The sequence below is a fragment of the Camponotus vicinus genome, unplaced genomic scaffold (assembly GCF_025532165.1).
Source record: "Camponotus vicinus isolate PSW18456_S1 unplaced genomic scaffold, iyCamVici1.0 SCAF_9, whole genome shotgun sequence".
Classification (NCBI taxonomy): Eukaryota; Metazoa; Arthropoda; class Insecta; order Hymenoptera; family Formicidae; genus Camponotus; species Camponotus vicinus.
The window spans coordinates 16,963,474-16,987,566 of NW_028141981.1; the positions used below are offsets into that span (position 1 = coordinate 16,963,474).

General features: G+C 31.4%; 5 protein-coding genes and 1 long non-coding RNA gene across 11 annotated transcripts in view; 3 read left to right on the forward strand and 3 right to left on the reverse strand.

The window, feature by feature from the left end:
• Window positions 1–12,433, reverse strand: part of LOC145977093 (uncharacterized) — a 102,295-nt gene extending 89,862 nt beyond the window's left edge. For all 3 annotated transcript variants that reach the window (XR_014440411.1, XR_014440410.1, XR_014440409.1), the window contains exons 1-4: window positions 12,142–12,433; window positions 11,686–12,000; window positions 2,093–2,179; window positions 1,539–1,623 (exon numbers count right to left, since the gene is read on the reverse strand). This is a non-coding gene — a long non-coding RNA (uncharacterized LOC145977093). The remainder of the gene's footprint in view (window positions 1–1,538; window positions 1,624–2,092; window positions 2,180–11,685; window positions 12,001–12,141) is intronic.
• Window positions 338–9,378, forward strand: Pug (pug C-1-tetrahydrofolate synthase, cytoplasmic). Its single transcript, XM_083108752.1, has 13 exons — window positions 338–372; window positions 1,571–1,636; window positions 2,587–2,922; window positions 3,527–3,619; window positions 3,708–3,849; window positions 3,927–4,038; window positions 5,549–6,114; window positions 6,362–6,665; window positions 6,946–7,163; window positions 7,450–7,913; window positions 8,252–8,504; window positions 8,668–8,853; window positions 8,946–9,378. Exons 1-13 carry the CDS (start codon window positions 353–355, stop codon window positions 9,033–9,035), a joined length of 2,850 nt encoding a protein of 949 aa, XP_082964878.1. The 5' UTR covers window positions 338–352; the 3' UTR covers window positions 9,036–9,378.
• On the reverse strand, window positions 8,924–10,521 carry LOC145977087 (putative methyltransferase-like protein 15 homolog). The gene has a single exon (XM_083108758.1). The coding sequence runs from the start codon at window positions 10,519–10,521 to the stop codon at window positions 9,397–9,399; it is 1,125 nt and encodes a 374-aa protein (XP_082964884.1). The 3' UTR covers window positions 8,924–9,396.
• On the reverse strand, window positions 10,502–11,179 carry LOC145977090 (ubiquinol-cytochrome c reductase complex assembly factor 2-like). Its single transcript, XM_083108761.1, has 2 exons — window positions 11,054–11,179; window positions 10,502–10,805 (listed from the first exon to the last, which is right to left on the reverse strand). Exons 1-2 carry the CDS (start codon window positions 11,122–11,124, stop codon window positions 10,502–10,504), a joined length of 375 nt encoding a protein of 124 aa, XP_082964887.1. The 5' UTR covers window positions 11,125–11,179.
• LOC145977084 (uncharacterized) lies at window positions 12,065–16,499 on the forward strand. Of its 4 annotated transcripts, none has more exons than XM_083108756.1 (3): window positions 12,065–12,227; window positions 13,343–13,588; window positions 13,679–16,499. In XM_083108756.1, the coding sequence occupies exons 2-3, from the start codon at window positions 13,466–13,468 to the stop codon at window positions 16,130–16,132; spliced, it is 2,577 nt and encodes an 858-aa protein (XP_082964882.1). In that variant the 5' UTR covers window positions 12,065–12,227; window positions 13,343–13,465; the 3' UTR covers window positions 16,133–16,499. The 4 variants fall into 4 exon arrangements, with proteins under 4 accessions (XP_082964882.1, XP_082964880.1, XP_082964881.1 ...); XM_083108754.1 differs by lacking the exon at window positions 12,065–12,227 and adding an exon at window positions 12,619–13,076; XM_083108755.1 differs by lacking the exon at window positions 12,065–12,227 and adding an exon at window positions 12,619–13,011.
• Window positions 16,500–18,481: 1,982 nt separating this feature from the next.
• On the forward strand, window positions 18,482–24,093 carry Enoph (enolase-phosphatase E1). Its single transcript, XM_083108757.1, has 6 exons — window positions 18,482–18,784; window positions 19,394–19,495; window positions 20,386–20,576; window positions 21,319–21,451; window positions 21,561–21,684; window positions 21,829–24,093. Exons 1-6 carry the CDS (start codon window positions 18,689–18,691, stop codon window positions 23,352–23,354), a joined length of 2,172 nt encoding a protein of 723 aa, XP_082964883.1. The 5' UTR covers window positions 18,482–18,688; the 3' UTR covers window positions 23,355–24,093.

The following is a 24,093-nucleotide window of genomic DNA, read 5'->3' on the forward strand; positions in this document are numbered from 1 at the left end:
ATTCTGTGTATTTTATTCTGTAAATCAAGATTCCCGCGAGCATTGTATCATTTACTAATAGTATTGAATAAAAAATATAAAAATATCAGAATTTTTTTGTACAAGATGTATAAATGTATATATGTATATATGCGATATATTTGTAAAAATCTGTAAAATATATCACATTCATTATATATCACAGTTCAAATAAGACTGATTGTAAGGTGAGTCAAAGTTTATCGCGCTGGATATTATAGCTAGCAAATACGATATTTCTCAATATGATTCTTTGTTACAAAGTTGCATCTGTCGACGAAAACTAGGCGAGATTAATATATAGTTATATCAAGTTGTTGAGTCAAGTCGTCTTATGATATCGAGAGCTCTCAAGTAAAATTATCAATTTAATTAATATTATAAATATTATAAATTATATTATAAATTATATTTTATAAATAATATAATAATTTTTTTATATTATAGATATTTTTTTCTAAGAAAATTGAAAATACATTAAAATTCACATTAGAAATATTGAAATATTTTTAAAAAGTCAATGAAATAGTGACATTACACAAACATTTTAAATAACAGAATAAAAATCGCTATTATAATTAAATTTAAAATGTTATACTTAAAAACTATAATAAAATTTGATAAAACATTTAAAAACAATTTTATAAAACATATAAAGCAATCGTGATTTTAAAATGTTATCGTAATGAAAAATATATATATATATATATATATATATATATATATATATATATATATAACTCAACTGAATATGTAAAACTTAGTCATAAAAATATTATAAATATATAAAAATATTATAAAAAACTAAGAAATTTTATGGAAAACATTGATCTCTCATTAATAATGATAATTTTATACTACTTTACATTGTATATTATATAAAAAACATATAGTACATACGTGACATAACAAAACATAATAATAATGTGCATAATGATACTACAAAGATATGATGGTACACTTATATAACTTAAAATAAAAATAATGATACACTTATATAACTTAAAATAAAAATGGTAGTTCTTTCTAAAAAAATTTTACTTGAAATGAAAAATTAAAGTAATAAAATAAAAATATAAAATATCTCTTAATTAATTTTGAAATATATAAACAAATAAAAATTTTTTATTATTTTGATTAATGTGTAAATTATTTTTAAAAAAATAATATAATTAAATATTTAATAATAATAAAATTACATATATATTAGATTGTAGACTGATGGGTAATTATTTTTCTTATTAAGAATTTAATATTAAATTCATTCAAGTATTGATACTGAAATAATACATATTTTTGTGACACCCTGTATAACGTCGACGATCACTCGTAAACCGGTCGGGAACACTAAGGACAGTCATTTAATCAACGTCAGTTGATACGATAAGCCTACATTGGCGAGAAAACTTATCGATATTTGTGCTTCTTAAAATAGTGCATAAAAAAAGTAGTGCTAATCAATTTATATAATCTAATCTTTCTAAATTTAATAAATATAATTTCTTTCTCAATTAAATCACCTTCAAAATTATATAAGTTGAAGTCCTTTTAGATTTTTGAACAGAACCATGTCTACGAACGTGAGAGGAGTTGTACTATCTGGAACTGAATTGGCAAAGTGAGTACCATTCATTTATTTCGAGTCGCTTGTTAACAAAAAATTGAATGTATTAATTTTAAGAAGAAGATCAATCAACTATAAAATAATGACATCATTAAAAACATGCCATAAAAGAAATATTGAAAGAATATCAAATATTGTTTACAAAGAGAATAGTAATCATTATAATTTGATCAAAAAAGCGGATTATAATAAATTATTACAGAATATGCACAAAATGTTTGAAAAATTATGTAATATCATTACACAATATAACATCATTATTTTTTTCTTTATGAGGTTATGGCATTTCAAAGTATGCGAAAGTGTACTTTATGATAAGATATAAAAGATAAAAAATAATATAAAGTGATAAATTTTGAAATGAAATTTATATACATATATGGCAATTTTCTATCATTTATTCTTTATATTTATAAAATAGTTAATAGATATATCGTTCTGTGTTTGCACTTTCTACACTCAGATACTCCGTTTTCTTTCTCTCCAACGTCCAAGTATATATTCGTCTTATTTCAAACGTAGAAATTTCTGTAGAGCCTGTAAGCAAAACGAGCAAACCTGTTATTATTCAGCATAGCCCGCGAAACTCAAACTTCTAGAAAACTGAAATTTAGTTGAATAGTTACATAAATATATTATTTTATATTGAATAATCGCAAACAGTCAAATCATAGTGTCAATATAAAATAAATTTATAAATTAATAAATAGCAAAGTGCACATACACACATAAGAAAAAAACTTCAAAAAATTTAGTATTGAACTTCTTAAAAATTTTTTAAAAATTACATTTTTTCACAAAAATATTTCCTTTTAAGCAAGTTTTATTTTTTATTTAAAAAGTAAATAATATTTTATGAGCCAATCTTGATGCATATAATAAATATAAAAATATATTTAACCAAATTGATTTAATAACCAAATATATTTAACCAATTTTTACAGAGAAATCCGTGAAGAGTTAACTAAAAATGTAAATGCTTTAAAAGAAAAATTGCATAATTTTGCACCCGGCCTAGCTATTGTTCAAGTAGGCACAAGGGAAGATTCGAATGTCTACATAAAGATGAAAACTAACGCCGCTTGCGAAATAGGAATCAACGTTCAACACTGTCAGCTTCCTAATACCATAACGGAAATAGAGCTCATCAACAAAATTAACAAGCTAAATGATGATCCAAATATTCACGGGATTATTGTACAAATGCCGCTCGACAGTGTCAATAAAATCAATTCTCATTTGATCACTGACATTGTCTCACCGGCGAAAGACGTTGATGGGTAAATTATTATATTTGATATATATAGAATATTTCTGAAATAAATCGTTATTTGACAGCATATTCTACTAATCTTGAAGATAAAAAAGATTATATCTTATAAATTCTTATAGATTCGTGATCTAACGCACGTCTATTCGAAAAATATTCTAATTTATAACAATATATCGAAAAATATATAGAAATTTATAATTATTATGATATCAGACTTAATTGAGCTCAATTAATAATTTCAATTTTTAAGTTAATTAATAATATCTAAATATAACTTGAAATTCTTATTTTATAACTATTTCAATCTTTAATGATTATTAATTTATCGTTATTCTTGATGCAATATATATTACTACATAGATACATATATCTATAATTAGACAATCGCGCAATATACTCAAGAGATTTCATGACGTAAAGAATGATAATAAACAAGAGAGAAACTAATAGCCTTTGACACGCTAAGATTTGATAAGACTAGAAAGATAGGCATTAATTTGAACAAATATGTTTTGCTACACAAAGTTAAAGTATTTAAAATATCACAAAAACAATGCATATAATAAATTTTTATCCCTCCACAAGAAATATATAATCACTTTTAATTGCAGATTAAACACCATTAATGAAGGTCGAGTTGCAATCGGTGATCTATCTGGTTTTTTGCCATGCACTCCTAACGGATGTATTGAATTAATTAAAAAGTGTGTTTTATCGATAAGACATTTTAAAATTTTATAGCATAAAAAATGTGTGTATTTTCATCATTATATAATTAAAAACAATTTTTAGGAGCGGTGTGCCTATTGCCGGTGCTCAGGCCGTAGTTTTAGGAAGGAGCAAAATTGTTGGCACTCCCGTTGCCGAATTGTTAAAATGGCATAATGCCACTGTAACAGTCTGTCATTCGAAGACGAAGAATCTTCCTGATGTCGTAAGCAATCAAATTTAATAATTTCTTACATTCATAGAAAAAAATAAGACATAAATTTGAAAGAAATTTTATTTTAGGTACGTCAAGCTGATATTTTAGTAGTAGGCATAGGGCAGCCTGAATTAGTTAAAGGTAATTGGATTAAACCAGGCGCCGTTGTTATCGATTGTGGCATCAATCCGATATCAGGTACATAGCATCATTTTTATGCGATATGTTGAAAAAAAGAATTAATTCAAATTCATCAAAAAATTCATCATTAAATTTAAATTCGAAGAATTCAAAAATACTTTATAAAATAATTTGTTAAACAACATTGATTTCCCATAAAATCTTAACATATTCACAATCCACTGTTTTATATATGAATTAGGGTAATTCACATATAGAAGTCGCAATAGTCTGAAAGTAAAAAATATAAATATATCGCAATGGTAACAAATTTTAAAAAAAATGTAATTTAAAAAAAAATATAATTTACATTGTTCCATACAAAAGACTCTTGTAAGTCTATAAATCTATAAATATTATATGTACATAAATGTTATATGTAAATAACATTAATTTATTATATTAATTATACTAACATTTTTATAGAAATCTTAAAATATATTTTATATTATTTTCTTTGAATATATAAGTAATATTCATGCTTGTAGGTATAAATTGTGAACATGTTAATATCCGCTTATATATATCTTATCATACATTATCTCTTTTTCTCGAATTTTTCCTCTTTGCTTTTCTTTGCCCTTTCCTTTGTTACGACATAAAAGACTGCTATCCATATATCTCAAGTTATGAAAGACAAAATAGTATAATATGATATGATCTTCTCAATTCTGTAGTTTAACTTCAGTTGGTCTACGAATACGTACGTCATAATTAGTTTTTGAATGTGTATAAAACTTATGATTAAAGTATATAAAGCAATAACTTATTATCAAGTTAATCATCAAATATATGAAGCAATATATATGAAATAACATCATCAAGTAAATATATTAGTTCATATAAATTACAAATACTATATATAAATTTATAAACAGTAAATTGAAAAACAAAATTATATAAAAGATATTTTTCAATAATTTATTATTCTTTGTTGTTAAAAATAATAAATAATTTTTAACAACAACAATTTTATCGTTTTATTTAATAATTATGTAATATTAATCTATTTTGTATTTAATTTCTTTTTCATAATTTTTTAGTTTCATCGCAAACAGGTAGTATTTGATGGACACATTATTTTTCAACTAAAATAATGTTTTTTTAAAAAAGTGCCATTTATTAAAAAATAAAATTATCTGTGTCCTAATCAGTTGGACTACATTTAAACACATGGATTTTATCTAAATAGAATTTTTTACTATCTAGTCTTGAGCAGCTAGTAAATCATAAAATAGTAAAAACTGAATAGTTTCTAACTTGTAATCAGTTTTTTACGGATATTTTTCTACTCGGTTAGTCTAAAGAATTGTGTGCGCGCGAGCGTATGTATAAAAAATTATTCATTCTTTGAAATATTATTGATATGTTTTTTGTCCGTAATTATTTTCATATACTTTTCATAGAGTAAATCAATATTGGACAATATTATTAATCTTTTGCATGTAGCACTAAGACATTCAAAATATCGAAGAATTGAAGAAAAAGAATCACAATTGACATTACTATAATATACTGAATATTTTAGATTCTACAAAAAAAGGCGGACAACGTTTGGTGGGAGACGTAGCATACGAAGAAGCTGCCAAAGTAGCTTCGTACATTACACCAGTACCGGGCGGTGTTGGACCGATGACAGTAGCGATGTTGATGAAAAATACCGTAATATCCGCGCAAAAATCGGCGCAAAAACTCCTTAATGTCGAATGGAAATTACGAATTCTTAAACTGAATCCTGTGAGACCTGTACCGAGTGATATTAATATCTCCAGAAGTCAACAACCAAAACCGATCGCTGTATTAGCCGACGAAATCGGTCTATTGTCGAATGAATTTAGTCCTTATGGCAGTAAAAAGGCCAAAGTCAGTCTCAGCGTGTTACAACGATTGAAATATCAACCAAATGGAAAATATGTCGTGGTAGCGGGCATCACGCCGACACCGTTTGGTGAAGGAAAAAGTACGACTTCCCTTGGACTGGTACAGGCATTAACAGCGCATAGAGGCAGAAATTCTTTCGTCAACCTTAGACAACCTAGTCAGGGACCCACATTCGGTGTTAAAGGCGGAGCTGCTGGAGGAGGATACTCACAGGTATGACAAAGAAATTTCTCCAAGTAATATCGATACTTATAAAAACAATTATTTTTAATATTAAAATAGTTTAATAAGAGCTAAAGCATAGCAATTCAAATATGTACATCCTTGAATTAATCGCGCATTGATTTTTATTATCCCATCTTAACGTTATTTTATTTTACTTACGTCAGAGCTCTTTTTTAGTAATTATTTGTTATCACTTTATTTCGACACTAATCTAATATCGGCATCGATTTTCTAGGTAATTCCTATGGAAGAGTTTAATCTACACTTGACTGGGGATATTCATGCCGTCACCGCTGCAAACAATCTTCTCGCGGCACAAATCGATGCGCGATATTTCCACGAGTTGACCCAGAGCGATAAAGCCTTGTACGATCGACTCGTACCGAGCATTAAGGGTGTCAGACAGTTTTCGAAAATCCAGCTAAGACGATTGCAAAAACTTGGCATCACGAAAACCGATCCGAAAACGTTAACGGAAGAGGAGCAAAGTCGATATGCAAGATTAGACATCGATCCGAACAACATCACATGGACGCGAGGTGCGATCGTACACATACACACAGGACATTTTTCAGCAAGAGACACAATTGACACAGTGTAACACAGTGAATCACTTCATCCTTGTTGGTTGCCGAATGTAAACAAGGATGAAATGATTCACTGTATTACAATGTGTCGCTTGCTGAAAAATGGTCGCACACACACACAAGCACGCACGCACGCACGCATCCACACGCACACAAAAGCTAAAGAATAATATATTCCACGAAAAAAAGAATTTATTCGCAACAATTTATCAATATTTTTTTTTTGCTACAGCGGTTGATATCAACGATCGTTTCTTACGAAAGATTACAGTTGGTCAAAGTCCAACCGAGAAAGGCAAGACACGAGAAACCTCGTTCTGTATTTCCGTTGGATCTGAAATAATGGCCATTCTAGCATTATCGACTAATGTTGAAGATATGAAGAACCGACTTGGTAACATTGTTGTCGGATTTAATAAAAGCGGCGAACCCTTAACTGCTGAAGATTTTGTTAGTATATATTTATAAAATTATTACAAAAAATATATATATATATTGCAATATACTCTTTTTTAAAAATTATCGACAAAAAAGCAACAATTATTTTTGTTATATATTTCGTTAAACAGTGTGCAAGTTAATAATTTCAATCATATAAACGTGAAGTTATACGATTATAGTTGAATATGAGACGATTGATACACAATGCGCACATACAACAATGTTTATATCTTCATAATTTCACGAGATGAAAACAATTTATCGCTTCTCTAAATATCTGCTCATTCATCCTCAGGGTATGACGGGAGCAATGGCGATTTTGCTAAAAGATGCCATAGAACCGACACTTATGCAATCATTGGAAGGTACACCAGTAATGGTACATGCTGGACCATTCGCCAACATAGCCCACGGTTGTTCATCAATTATTGCGGATGCTATTGCCCTAAAATTGGTCGGACCACAAGGCATTGTAGTAACGGAAGCCGGATTCGGATCGGATATCGGTCTGGAAAAGTTCTGTAACATCAAGTGTCGCGCTTCAGGACACGTACCGAATGCCGTCGTACTCGTAGCGACTATCAGAGCATTAAAGATGCACGGCGGCGGACCGCCGGTGACAACTGGAGCACCCTTAAAGAAAGAGTATCTCGAAGAGAATATCGAACTTGTTAGAAAAGGCTTACCAAATTTACAAAAACATATTAGCAATGGCCTGAAATATGGCATACCCGTAGTTGTCGCCATTAATTCTCACACGTGAGTTTTTTTAATTTTTCAAAAAAAATCACATCTTAGTAATTACAAGAGCACGCATAATCTTGTAGACGCAGTAATATCTTATTTAATTAAATCTTTTTATTTTTTTAAATTGTATTTGTAATGAATACATGTCTTATTTTTCTCTTAGAAAAAATTTTTATTGTAATTTATCAATTATAATCTTATAATTTTGCGTATATTTTTAATGATTTGAAATATTATCATATATTTATATAAATTCTATAAACAAATACGGATATGACAAACTGTAACGTTTGATTTAATACGATCAATTATAAATTATGGAATAAATTATAAATATATTAATCTTTCAGGACCGATACCCCAGGAGAGTTAGAACTCGTTAAACAAGCAGCGTTAGAGAGTGGTGCAACTGATGCAGTAGTATGCACTCATTGGGCTGATGGTGGCCCAGGTGCCATTGCACTTGCGGATGCAGTGATAGCTGCTACTGAAAAATCTAGCAATTTCAAGCTATTGTACAATCTCGAGGACAGTATCGAGGAGAAAATTAATAAAATCGCTAAAGAAATGTATGGCGCTGGTCAAGTTGTTTTTACAGAAGCGGTAAACAAATTTTCTATATCATACATATAAAATATGGTGTAGAGTTATAAACGATAATTTTGAAAATATTTCTATACAGCAGAAATATGCATATAAGCATATGCTTCCACACACATATAATACCTCAATTTATAAAAAAGTTAATTTTAATTATCCATTATAGGTACAAAAAAAGATTGAAAATTATAATAAATTAGGATACAACAAATTCCCAATATGTATGGCAAAAACAGCGAATTCTGTAACTGGAGATCCAGCTATCAAAGGTGCACCAACCGGTTTCACTCTTAATATTACAAATATGTTCGTTTCGGTTGGCGCTGGATTTATTGTTCCTATGGTGGGTGAGGTAAGTGCAATGATTCTCTTTCAGTTAAATTAAAAAAGAATTATCAATTAAATAATGTTTACATTATCTTAGATTATAATAATGTATTCTAGATTATGATGATGCCTGGACTTTCAACTAGACCAAGTATCTATGATATGGATTGGAATAGCGAAACAGATGAAATAGAAGGCCTATTTTAAAAGAACCATTTTTCAGTAGAAAAAAACATTCCTACAATGTGATGTATATTAATAAGTTTTCAGTTATTCCCTTTTTTTGCGCAATATAATTATCAATATATAATTTCAATATAATATCAATTATATAATTATCAATACATTTTTTTACTCAAGGGCTATTTTTTATTTGTTTATATACAATATAATAATATATTGTTGATGTTATTCCATTAAAATAAATGTATTGTGTATAAATATGTACACGCACACATACACACACACTATAAGTAATACAATCTCAACATATTTGTATAGCAATAGAGAAAAGATTTGTATAGCAATAAAGAAAATGAATTATTGCAAATTTTAAAATACAAAAGATTTATTTTACTTTCATAATAGCACGCAATTTCGCTGATTGTGATTTCGGATTTATTTCAATTTCCTCACTTGTAGGTGTTAGAACATGCTTATGCATCATTTGCCATGGTTTTTCTGTCAATATTTCAAATTCATTTGTATTAAACACTTTACCATAATTCGCATATTTTAATGCGACAGTATTAGCAACATTATCTGTTATATTTCCAGAGAGATGTCTTTTGACTATAGTATCTTCGAGTGAGTTAAAAGAGATAGTTATTAAACGACCAGATAATTTCAAGTATATATTTGCAAGAAGTATACCGTAATTGATTTCATTTAATTCATTATTAACAAAAATTCTAAGTGCTTGAAATGTTTTTACGGCATTATGCGGATATTTGTCGAGATTATCCGTTCTAATTTCATCATCTAGAACAGATTCAACCAACTGAATCAGTTCTTGCGTTGTTTCTAATTTCCTAAACATATATCTAGCCTCAATAATGGCACGCGCAACTTTTTTAGCACACTTTTCTTGTCCATAAACTTTTATGATACGAGCTAAATCCTCCTCTGTTGCTCTATCTAATACATCTGCAGCAGTAGGTTGTTTCGAACATCCATTCATTCTCATATCTAATGGTCCATTCTTTAATAAAGAAAAACCTCTGTTCGCATCCTCAATTTGCATTGATGAACAACCAAAATCGAACAAAAATCCATCTATGCTATTTCTTTTGATATTATATTGTTTAAGTAATTGTGGTAATTCGGAGAAGGTACCTAACAAAGGGATTACTTTTCCTGGATATTTCTGTGATAACTGTTGCGCATATTTGTATGCTACAGGATCTCTATCTAACGCAAATATCTTTATATCCGATAAATGTTCTAAAAATTTAGTGGTATGTCCACCAGCACCAAATGTCATATCTATATATGTTTTGCCTGGTGATAAATCCATATATGTTAATACTTCCTGTGCCATAACAGGTAAATATCCATCAGGACAGACATTGCTATATTGTCTCATATTAACAGAGCATAATAAATCTATACTTGCCAATAATGCATGTTTTTTGTCAATAAATCTTTTTTTACTAAACTTATCTATAAAATGTCTAATTCTTATTCCTAACATTGTTTACAAAATTTCGAACCTTTCCAAAAATTCTGTAAAGTAATCCCTTCTCTTCTTCCTTCAAATAATCTAACATTTCTGGCGTCAGTGCTAAGTTACACTGCTCTCTATTCAATCCACTCGCAGTGCTTAATAAAGAGCGCTTATAAAGTTGTCCATAATGATTTGATGAAATTCTTTTCAAACTTGCATAATATCGATTACACTGTTCTGGATTTGGTTGGCTAGCGTCACCCTTTGCAAAGGTAATCTTTAACTGGTCACGTATGTGTTGTCCCAAATCGCTAAAAAATCACCCAATCATAAATAGATTAATAAAAAGGTGAAAAAAAGAGAATATAAATATAATATAAAAAATGTTCTATTTACCAATAATTGTAAAAAATACCAATGTATATAAAAGAATATTTTAACCTAGCTAATAATCCTTTTCTTCAGAAAATACTAAATATTACCAATAATTAATGGTTACAATATTGTAAAAAATTTTATATATCTGTATAAATTTTGCATTGCATTCTTTTGTAATTACCTGCCTGCTTTGGTTTTATCGAGCGGCCACGATTCCAGTAATTTCATAAAAGTTTTGTAATTACCAGCCATGATGCTATTCACAGAAACTCAAAATATGATACGACATTATCATGATTTGATACTTGAATTTTCAATGCAACCTTCCTTATCATTAAACAATCATATAATGCCTATTGTAGATAATTGCAGTGATAAAGATGGAAAATTATAATAATATCATTATTTTGTAAGCCATATTTTAAATTCCTCTGTCTTCCTATCCTAATCTATTAATGATTAGATGGTTTCTAAAGATGTGAGACAACACATACATTTGCGTATCTAGCTAAATAATTAAAAAATCTAATCTCCATATAATCGACCACTAGTAACATCTTAACAATAAGTCAGTCAAAAAACAATAAATTAATTAAATATATGTTATTAAAATATTAGTGAAATATATATTTTTGATAGAGGTATAAAAAAAGTGATACATATATATAAAGGACTATTATTATGCAAAATGTGAGTTAATCGCTATAATTATTGTAAATAAAAATCAAATTCAAAATAATCTAATAAATGTTATAAATAGATGAAACATCTCATAAAAGTGTATAGCATGAAAATTATATATCACATACATACTTGACAATGATTCTGCATCCGCTGCAATTTGCGCTCAATTTGAGAGAAGAGCTAACTTGAAATATGTCAAGAAAAGGACTGAATATGACTCCGCACACAGATGGCTTATTTTGGCATAGTACGATAGCAATTACACATTTAATTAATACACTACACAAACGACCGATATTTTACGAGACACTCGCGGTAATTATTCGCGCGCGAAACATACACAATTCAAATATACCATTTATTGAGGCACAATCGCGCCATCTGCACTTCAAGAGCAGATTCTCAGCGTATCAAGTAACAAAAGCCAACGGACCAATCACGTCACTGCAAAGAAAATTTGAAATATCCTTGTTAGTGGTAGAAACGCTCAAACACATGCACACATACATATGCAAAAAGAAATAAATTATCATGAAAAATGTAATTCGAAGCAACCAAGTGCAGAATGATGATGTATACACATACCTGGCAATAATTCTGCACTCGATGCATTTTCGCTGCACTTCGGGAGGAAAACAGCTTGAAATATGAGAGGATTTCGATCAATTTCGGTAACGTGGAGAAGATACGATCGCCGATATAATCGATGCCGATACACGATACCGATGAATAATAACGATTACACACTGTATTTACGTTAGGACGAAAAACTTCCGACAAATTTTCGCGAACATTCAGAATTCACTTTTATACGACACACTCGCGAAAAGTACGGATCTACACGACTTCACAATCCATTGTCCTTGATAACTGTGACTCGGACTCGATTCGATATTGCGATTCTCGAAATATTGCGATTCTCGAAACTGTCGACAGAGAGCGTTCGAAAATCCTACGAGATAGAGTGGCGCTTGAACTGACCAATCAGGACAGAGAAATCCTTTCTCCTGATTGATCGGTGAAACGTCACTTTACTTCACGGGTAGAATTTCTGAACGCATCTAGAAGCATAGGCGACAGCAGTATATATAATTATATTGAAATAAAAGCCGAGATATTTCAGTAATTATTAAAGATAATTGTGTGCCCGATATAATAAATTACAACCGTAATAATTAATATATCCTCCAATATTTGAAATAATTGGGATAATTATGGATTGTAAAATAAGAAAAAATTGTAAGCTAAAGTTTCATATCAACGCTTCTGTACTTCTCGCTACTTTCTTTAAACTTTATACTACAACTTTCGTACTGTATTTTGTTATCAATCAAAAGTGCGGTCTCTATCTCTCTGAAGAATTCGATAAAGAATTGTGTACTTTGATATATATAGATAATTTTCTTCTATGTATCTAACCGTTCTAACCTCTTTATAATCATCGTTATGCATAAGGTATAACTTAAAATACACTTAAAATTCAACGATCAAATCTACAGTTTCCAAGGAAGGTTCAACGAGTATATATTTTTTAAGTAGTATATGAAATTATTAGATATTTGTTTCAATTCTCTTCTCGTTTTATATTGTTAAAGTTGAGCATTTTACTAAGAATTTACAAAAACGTCAGTCAAAGATAATTGTGCTCTTGATAACTATAATTAGCATGTATTATGAATATTTATAATGTTATTAGTATGATAATTAATATGTTTTGTGTAAATTTAACAATTTAACGTATATTTTGCATAGGATTCATAAGTTCAAGCTTTTTTTTTCTTATTAGGTAATCGTAACCTTAAAGAAATCTATTGATGCCAATATTTAAGGAAAATGTGAATTCCTTATACAGCTTTTATAAATAATCTAATGAAAAACTATAAAAACAGTTTGAAAGCAATTTATAGAAATGTCAAATAATTCAATGACATGTCGTTTGTGTGGTATTAAAGGGGAACTCATAAATTTAAAGTATATCTTTGATGAAGCAACTAATTTAGTGCAGAAAATAAATGACACATTACCAATCAAGGTATATTAATGCTTTTTGTATATGTAATTCATTAATTTAAATTTTAGTAATAAACTGCTGTAAATCATTAGTATCGCTCTATCTTTACAGATTTCACAGGATGATTATTCCAAATATATATGCTTGGACTGTTATGAAAAAGTTACCACTCACTATGATTTTATCCAAAAAATCTTGGAAAACTCAAAGGAAAACATTAATATGGCAAAGAGTAATTCCTTATTTGAGGTCAATAAAAACGAAAAAATGGAAATTGCAACAGTCTCCAAACTATATAATGATATGATATATACATGCCCAAATTGCAATATAGGTTTAATGATCCTAATAAACAGCAATCCTGATGATTGTAATTATGCATTTCAAATTTCATTGGCCATAGTAGATCAAATGGAGAAATCAATGGAAAGAGATATCCAAACCTACGAAGATACAACAGAACTTGTTAATACTTGTATAAAAACATCAAATACTGAAGATGAGTTGCATGAATCATCATTAAATCATAGTATTGTTATTGATATGTTGAATGACAAGGAACCAAATATCAACAAAATGGATGAAAACTTACCAATACTACAAGAGGACATAAATCATGTTGACACTTGTATTACATCTCAAAAGAGTAATGTATCACATCAATTGAGCAGAGGTACAAAAAGAAAACTTAAAGAAAATATTTCTTGTCAAACATCTACTAAATCACAAAAATTAGAAACGCAATTAAATACATCAGATACTGATGTATTGGACAATGATTATGGATGCGTAGATATCTTGATTAAAAATGAGACTTTAAATGATGAAATAGAGGAACGCGTGGAATGGCTTAGTAATGAAATAAACTTCAAAGAAGGAAATAGTATAATGTATATAACAGAAACTGAAAACGATCACATTGAAAATGGTACAAAATACGACAATATCGATAATAAGAGCTGTCCAAAAATTGAATGTGACTTATGCGGAGCTCGTTATCTTTCACAGTTAAAATATGAATTTCACATGGAGAGGCACAAATCGGATAAAATGGATAGATATGTCTGTACAGTATGTGACAAAGAAGCTAGCAACGAAAACTTATTATGGGATCACTATTTCCACACACATAAAAGCTCAATACGATATGCTTGCACACAATGTGGCAAATTGTTTACAAAGAAACCAAGATTAAATGGCCACCAAAAGAGACATAAACACTTTGGTACTAAAGAGATACATTTTGAAATGGGCACGGATGAAATAACCGTCAATCAGGCACAGAAAGCTATTGCTGTCGAAATACAAGAACGAGTTGCTGCAAATTGTAGTCTCTGTGGAAAATTAATAACAGATTTAGATCCGGATGCTATTAACGATTTGGCGACATGCGCGGCCTGCGAGGACTCCACTTTATCTCTGATGGTTGATGGAAATGAAATGAAAGTGATCTCACCGCGGCAATATCATTGCTCGAAATGCCCTAAACATTTTGTGCGCAAAGAGAGACTGGAATTCCATGAAATGAGGCATAATGAAAATATGAACGAATTTATCTGCAGCACATGTGGCAAGGAATTCAGTGCAGAAAATTCCTTATATGAGCATTATCTCTTTGTACATAAAGGGGCTAGGCCGCATATCTGTGAGCAGTGCGGCAAGTCGTTTCAGCTGAAAGCACGATTGAAAGAACATCATCGCACGCATACTGGCGAGAGACCTTACCAATGCGACATATGCGGCCTGCGCTGCATGACTACCAATGCACTCAAACTTCACAGAAAAACTCATTTCTCCCACAATCGTTATGTTTGCAATATATGTGATAAATCCTTCAGCAAAAAGCAGAACATGAATGAGCATTTAGAGAAACACTGGAAAAATGATAAGAATGTATCGCTACCGCAATTGTTTACATGTCCGATATGTAGTAAAGATCTGCCAACCTATCGTATGTTGAAGTATCATATGATGGAAACTCATCAGATTGACCGCCAAGATCCCTTACTAACAACACAGAAACCATGGTATGAATGCAACGAATGTCACGAGAAGTTCAAACATCAAATGTCACTCAAGGTGCACAAAGAAAAGGTACACGAGGGCAAGGTGAGCCCGATATTTCAATGCGATACGTGTAACGCTACTTACAGGATCAAGCAGCTGCTAATAAATCATATTAAGAGTAAGCACGGTGGCGAGAAGCGATACAAATGTGCACAATGTGGCAAAGGATTCAATGATACTAAATCCTTATACAATCATATTTTACTACACACTGGTAGGAAACCATTCACTTGTGAATACTGTAACATGAGCTTCAGGCGAAAAGACTCCAGGGACCACCATCGTCGTAAGCATACAGGCGAACAGCCTTACCAATGCCCGGATTGTGGCCAATCGTTTTCTACCTACAACAATCGCTCAAAACATCGCAAGAAGGAACATGGAGAAGGTGAAATTGAGTGTCCAGAGTGTGGAGAAAAATGTAATAGTCAACAAGAAATTAGAATTCATCTAAATAAGCATCTTGGTGAAAAATTGAATAAATTACAATGTGTATAACATTACAAATAATATTAATTATGCAGGTAATGTTGATTTAATATACGAAGGTAATAAATAAGATAATAAGATCTAAAATATATGTATTCATATATAACTAATTACAATATATCATTGCGCGTATTTACTCATATTTGGCTGGAAAGTGATATGCTAATTAAGGCTGCAATTCAACACATAATGTCTTAGTTCTAGGATTTTCATATTGATTTCTTCGCTATTGAAATTGATACCTTGGTACATCGGTGGAATAAATGCCTGAACATATACAGAGAATGTATGGAAAAATAATATATATGATACGTTATAGATACATGATATAAATTCTTATGTGTATCTGACAGATCTTGTTATCTTATTTATTAAAGTGTTTTTGCATTATATTATACAGATAATATAATTAGATAAAGTTTATAAATAATTGCAAAATTATATAAAAATAAAATTACATATACTATTATATATACTATTTCATATGCTATGTGTATTATCATACACATATTTATAGTAATACTACATATATATGACATGCACATTATACATATTATATGTATATATGTATATATATACATGTACACACATACACATATTAGATAGCACGTATAGCTTTTTTAAACTATATTGAATAACTAATTTTATATATTCACATACATATTACATGTGTCACACACACACATAGTTGATTGATTTTAATATAATGCAAATAAACATAATAATGTTTTTATACATTTAATGATATCTTTATGTTAATTTTTGTTGTATTTCTATATTAAATTCCATGCTTTTTGATTATAATGTAACTGTCAATGTATTACATCATGCAATGTATGATGGTCTGTAAATATAAGATATGTTCATGAATGAAAAAAAGTATTTTTTAAAAATATATTCGTATATCTCTGTTTATGAACATTACAAAATTAACAGGCATTGTTTGTTCTTTTAATTTATTCGTTTAATTGTAACATGTTATCTCATGTATATTTTTCTAATTATAGATTATACAATATTATTGTTATCTATAGTAGTATTACATAACAATATTATTATTATTTAATTTTTTATTCTGTATGTAATCAAATTTGTATGTAAACAAATATTTTTATTTTACTCTAGAAATATTTCCTAGGGAAATTCTTATGGCTATTTTAACATTATTAATATACCCATATGTCATTGTAATATATATTGTACATATGTTTATATATATATTAACGTCGCACAATATTGCCGAGAGAATAAAGCAATGTAGTCATCGTCATTCAAATTTAAATGGCTACTGCGATGCGCGCGTCACGCAGAAATTTAAATGGACGTGGCATTGGCGCAAAAATCAGGTGATTCGCCCGTGCTCTTCCACGGATAGCCAAGAGAAATTCTCCATCATCAGTTACAATGAAAAAATGTCTTCATATCAAGGAAACGATTCGATTTGCGACATAATTGCGAGACCGTCGACGAACTTGGAACAAAACGATCGAGTCTCGAGGATCACGTGCCATTTTTCGAAAATGGGCAAAAAAATAATGCGCGACATGGAACTACTTTTCCGCGGAGTGATATCGATGAGGGGGTTCGTTATCGAGTCAATATTCGAAGTCGGTTTTTCGGGCAAACCGATCGTTCTTCCGTCGCGAATCGACGATGGGGACCTCGCGAATTTTCACGCCGATCCACTCGTGGAAACTCGCCAAAGCAAGCCATTTTTCACAGGATTCATCAGCAGCGTGAAATTTTTCACAAGGGTGGCATACGGGGCACACACAAGCGCGCACACCGATTCGCGATGGCGAGATCGCTGATTGGACGAAGTCGAGGGGGAACGAGCGCGATTCGCGGCACGCACTCACACCGTCGCGCGATCGCGAGTATCTACGGCCGCGGTTTTGTATTTAATACAGGATTGTCGCGATTCGCCGCAAAACCCGGCGTTTTTCCCCGAAATTGAGGCTTTGATTTTTCACCCACGTCAGTTACAGAGCGGACATCAATTTTCTCCAACGAACAAACATTCTACTAATATGAAGCAATATAAAAAGGACGAGGTTAAAAGGTTAAATACTCTAGTTGGAATCATAAAGTGTAGCAGTATATTTATACGATTTAATGGAATGGTAACTCATCGGATAAAACGTAAATATATAAAAGTTGTCGCAAGGATTTTTAAAGAAATATTTTCAGCTTTTTCAAGCCTTCTTTGAAAACGTCTTTTAGATATCTCTGGAGCTTTATATTCCGCGAGATCCAAGGTCGACGAGTTCCGACGAAAATCCGGGCACCCGAGATTCGTGGGTACGGACTTGGTTACCGGGTACACCAGGGCGCGAGCCGCGAGCGGAGGGGGATTCGCAAGAGTTCGCACGCATACACCGGCGACTCCGGCGAGCACACATTGGCGCACGGCCAACGGCGAATTCGTTCGCCGGCTCCCAACAGGAACGCATCGTCGCCGACATACACAGCGTGAGCGCCAACCTAACCGAGGGGGAACACCATACATATATATATAGATACACCGTTATTAATTCTACGGTCGTGGGCGAGTCGTTTGTGAAAATGGCCGGGGAAAAGCGCAGCCAGGACCAGGATGAGACCGCGAGGACGGTGCTCGTCGACATCGAGGGCACCACCACGAGCATAAGCTTCGTCAAGGTAAAGAGCACAAAGGCGATAAGGCACGGATAACGCGAGCGCGTCTCGCAAACTCGGCGCAGCCGTTTCGCTCGATTCCCTGGACGGCCAAATTTATGCAGACGGATATTCCGCGAGCGGCGACGCCGACGACGGCGATGGCGATGGCGATGGCGATGGCGGTGGCGGTGGCGGTGGCGGTCGTTCGCGCGATCCCGACTCATCGTCCGGATGTCTGCGGAAAAGCGAGTATATATACGGTCGAATTCCACGGCGGGTTATTGTCCTCGCGTCTGGGCGGTGTGCCGGCTCGAGTTTTCGGCAAGTCGCCGCCACCGCCACCGTCGCCGTCGTGTTTTGTGAATAAGAGACGACTCGAGAAAGAATTTAGCTTGACAATTTTCCCTTAACGAGAAGCGAACCCGCGCCCCTCCCGGATTGCCATAACAGCGGACGGTCGAAAAATCGAGCTTGAAAATAAACACTATCATCTTTTAATAGATATCGGTCGCGAATGTATATTGACGTGGCGCGCCGAGACGCCACCGAACAACGAGATTTCTCTCAGCGAGCGTGATTCTTCCGCCACGACGGCGATTGATGCTTATGCGCGGCTTGTTTCCCTTGCAGGAGAACCTCTTTCCTTACGTGCGCCAGAATTTGAAGGATTATATTGAGACAAAATGGGAGGATGAGGAGTTTAAGCAAGACTATGAGAAATTAAAGGAACAGGTAACTATGAAATTTTGACCAGAGTTTAAAGGACAGATAAATATACAATTTTGATCGGAATTAAAAAAATAAATATGAGACCTGGCAACCAGTTTTATAAAGGAAATGATCAAAAAGATATTTTTATATATGTATCCTTGTTTGAAAATCTATGTTATAAGAAAAAAATACAGTAGTCATAATTCACATCATGTGTCAAAATCTTTTTCTTAAATGTGTATGTTTTTTCTTTTTTTTTTTAATTCTTTTTCATTAAATAAAATTTAATATTTTTAATAAAATAATGTGTTAAAACAATTTTCATTTAAGACATGAGAAAATCAATTAATTAATTGGAGAAAATCAATTTAACTGATCAAATGACTGGTTGATTGTGAAAGCTTTAAGAAAACACTTGTATGTTTTTAAAATACTATTTGGAAATAATATTGTTAGAAGATACCATAAAATACTGAATACAGAAGATTTTCTTATGTTATACTAAAGAAATTATTGAATGATTATATTGTTTTTCAAGTTATTCTTACTATAAAGTAATGAAGATTTTTGCTATCAATCACAAATGAGAATCAAAGTGTACCTATCCTTTTCCATCCTTCTAACAATATTAAAGACTATCTTTTTGTGCAGGAATGATGTTTTTTTCTTAATTTATGCATACTTCTTTGTACCTTAATATGAAGCTTGATATTTCATTTTGTTTTATATATGTTTTAATATAATGTATATTTTTCTTTTCTGTTATGCGCAGATAATTAAATTTATTTTAGACTTAGATCTAATGCAAACAAATTTTGAAGTTTCATGATTTATTTTCTTTAGTATTTTATTATATTTTATATATTTTTTTTTATCAATATCATCAATAGTCTATCAATGTGCTTTTTTAGGCAAAAAAGGATGAAAATGATAAATTAGATGGCTTTGTAGCAATTACTGGTGATAAGCCTGAAGAAGAAAAAGATTCACTTTTGAAAAATGTTTTGTGGCAAATGGATAACGATCGTAAAACAGGGGCATTAAAGCAACTACAAGGACATATGTGGCGTGAAGCATATAAAACAGGCGCAATTAAAGCTCAGTAAGTTGTTCTATTTTATTCTTCTTTTAACTTTTTTTTACTTACAATGAATAAGATTGATTTTTTATGATCATATTGCCTTCTTATAAAATTTATGTATAAAAATCTTTTTATAAAATATTAGAATTTAAAAGTCTATACAAGTAGTATCATAGATACAAAAACAAAGAATGACATTGTCTATTATATATATATATACACACACACACACACATATATATTTATATATTTATATTTATATATATTTATATATAAATTTCTATTACATGCTTTACATAATATATTTTAATAAATAGTGAGGTGAACATACATAATATTTGGGCTCACTTCAGTTATTTTACTTTTTTATTTTTTATAAGATATTGTCTATGTTATATTAAAGATCATACATAAATAAGAATAGATTTTATGTGATGCTTGTATTTTATAATTCTATGATATTTTTCTCTGTCTATAATATTTTAGATTATCCTAATTTATGAATTTGTTTGTACATTGTCATTGTTAGTTTTTTTCTTTTTTTTCCTTAAGCAACTATTGTATGAGACATTATTTTATAAATAACTTTTTCTATCTTTAATTTCCTAAAATAACATTCTTAAATTGATATTGATTGTGAAAACTATTATATTATAAATATAATAATAAATTTTAATAATAATTAAGTAATAATAGCTAAAAATTAGCTAAAAGAATAGAGAAATTATTATAATGTTAAGCTTCAAGAGCATATTTTGTTTAGTGTTTATGAAGATGTTCCTAAAGCACTTGAATCTTGGAAAAATGATGGCAGAAAAATATATGTCTACTCAAGTGGCAGTGTTGAGGCACAAAAACTTCTTTTTGGGCATTCTATACATGGCGATTTGCTTAAGGTATTATACAACAATACAATGCACGCACTATTAAAGATATTCGACTGCAGATATCTGAGTAAGATACTAGAACTATATAACATTATCCTTTTTTTTCTCTTTTTTTTAGTATTTCAGTGGTTTCTTTGATACAGAAGTAGGTGCCAAGCAAGAAAGTGATAGCTATAAAAATATATTAAGTAAAATTGATGACCAACCATCCAATGTTGTTTTCCTCACTGATGTTGTAAAAGGTTTGTATATTTCTTTTCTTTCTAAATGTAGGAAAGAAACGGAGATTTTTTGTATAGATTTGTTATATAGATTTACTACATTATATTTTTAGACAATGTCTGTAAATTTATTTTTGCTCATTCTATTTCTTTTTTAAATGATAGAAGCTGCAGCTGCCAAGGAAGCAGGTTTATCAACAGTTATCGTAGTACGTGAGGGTAATGCAGCCCTCAATGATGAAGAAAAGATTATGTATACAACTATCAAGTCCTTTTTGGATTTAACATTTCAAACATCTACAAAACGACAGAAATTAGAAACAACAAATGAAAAAATTGACAAAGATACAACTGACGTCAGTGAGCCAATGGACACTTCTGAAGATGTAGAAGTACCCGACATTAATGATCCAAACATTAAAAAAAACGAAGATGTGAAAGAAGAGACTGAATCAGAAGGAACAGAATGTCTAAAGAATCAATTGTCACAAGATACTTCAATTTCTTCGCCACAAAAAGAAGAACCAATGGCTATTGAAAAAGATCCCTTAAATTCTGAACAAAAGACTCCAATTGCAGAAGCAGAAGAATCTGCTGTCAAACCTAAGGATATGAATGAAGATACAAACAACTCATCTGGAAATGCAGAAGAAACTATGAAAGATGACACTACACTCCTAGCCACAAAAAAAAGTGATCAAATTGTTATACCAGAAAAGACTGAAGAAAACTTGGATACAGTTACAACTGAAATTGTTCCCACTGCCAATAAATCCCTAGATGTATCCATATCAGAGTCTATATCAAAATCTGAAAGTACTCCAACGTCTTCCGAAGAAAAAATCAAAGATTCAACAGACATTGCGAAAGATATACAAGTTGAACCTATTGATAAAACTCAAATGGCTGATAATGATAAAAAAGACGATATTGAACCGCAATCACAAAATTGTGACAACACAACAGTGGATAAACTTGAAGAATGTTTAACAGCAGAAAAGGATGAAAAAGAGGAAAAAGAATCAAAGATAGTTTCCGGCACATCTGAAAACGAAAATATAACAAAGAATGAACAAGAAGAAATAAAAAATCTAGAGCCGATTGCAGTAGACTTTGCAGAAAATGGGGAGACTACACAGGCAGCTGTGGAAAACACTACGGTAACAGAAATGGAAGCAACAACTAGTACAACAGATGTAAAAAAAGAAGTAACAACGCCGGCTGATGTACCCGCAGAAAAAAGTTTAGAAACAGCCGCGAAAACTGAAAAAATCGATGAAAAGACATCCCAAGAAACGGAGGAAACGATGGTCACTGACGCTGAAAAACGCGAGAATGAAACTACGAAACAGGAGACAAAAGATGAAGAGACAGTGAAAGAAGAAAATGTAGTGGATACGAAAGACAAAAATATAGTGGATTCGGAAAAGCAAAAACTCAATGGAACCGCGCAAAACGGAAATACGGATGTGCCAGTGTTGGATGACAAATTACACAGTAATGGACTGAACGAAGGACCGTCGAAGGAGACGACGAGCGAAGAAGCGGCAGCGCAAAACGGTGAGCCTGAGAGTTCGTCGGAAAGTAGTGCGGAGTCCATAAAAGTTAAAAAGGTCGTCGATTCTACTGTAGTCGACGGTGCTGGAGAACCTGACGTTGTTCCTCCTGTAGTTGTAGCGGCGACGTCTTAACTTTGTTCTTATACAGTTTAAGAAGTCCTACATACATAACCCTAATCCACAAGTACTTATTCACAGGTATAAACTGATATAAATTGATTCCATATACTTTACGTAAATCGTACTACGTGTCAAAAACGTGACGCGCTATTTTAAAATGCAGTTCGTAAACTATCATTCTTTTCAGCGATTATAACGAGAGAAAGAAAATAGCGGGATATGATACGAAAGATTTGATTGTTCTTTGAACATTACGATAGTTGTATATTTTACTTTCCGTGATGGCCAATTTCTCTATTTATATGATGTCTACATCGTTAACGTTTTATGTTAACTCGTATATACACTGACTGATGCCTATATCGCGGAGATCGGCTTCTATCGTTAGTTTTTTTCTGTTTGCTTTCCCTAATAATGATCCATCTTCGATTATTGTGACAATTTTTATGAGGGAAAGCTTGACCTATTACGATTAAACTTGCAAAACTTTCTTAGCTGTAATTTCGCGCGTGATCGGTCTAGAAGTAATCGAACGTGTCATTCACTGTAATCGATTACTATGTGTTTTTAAGGGTTCCCCCATACTACTATTAATATTTACATGACATGTGTACTGACTTATCTTTTTTATATCGCCTAAACAGAGAACAGGATCATACGTGAAAAACTGATAGGATAGGTAATTCCAATATAGTTGCAGTATGTTAAAATGTCGATTGTATCTGTGCCAAATGAATTTAACGATTCGAAA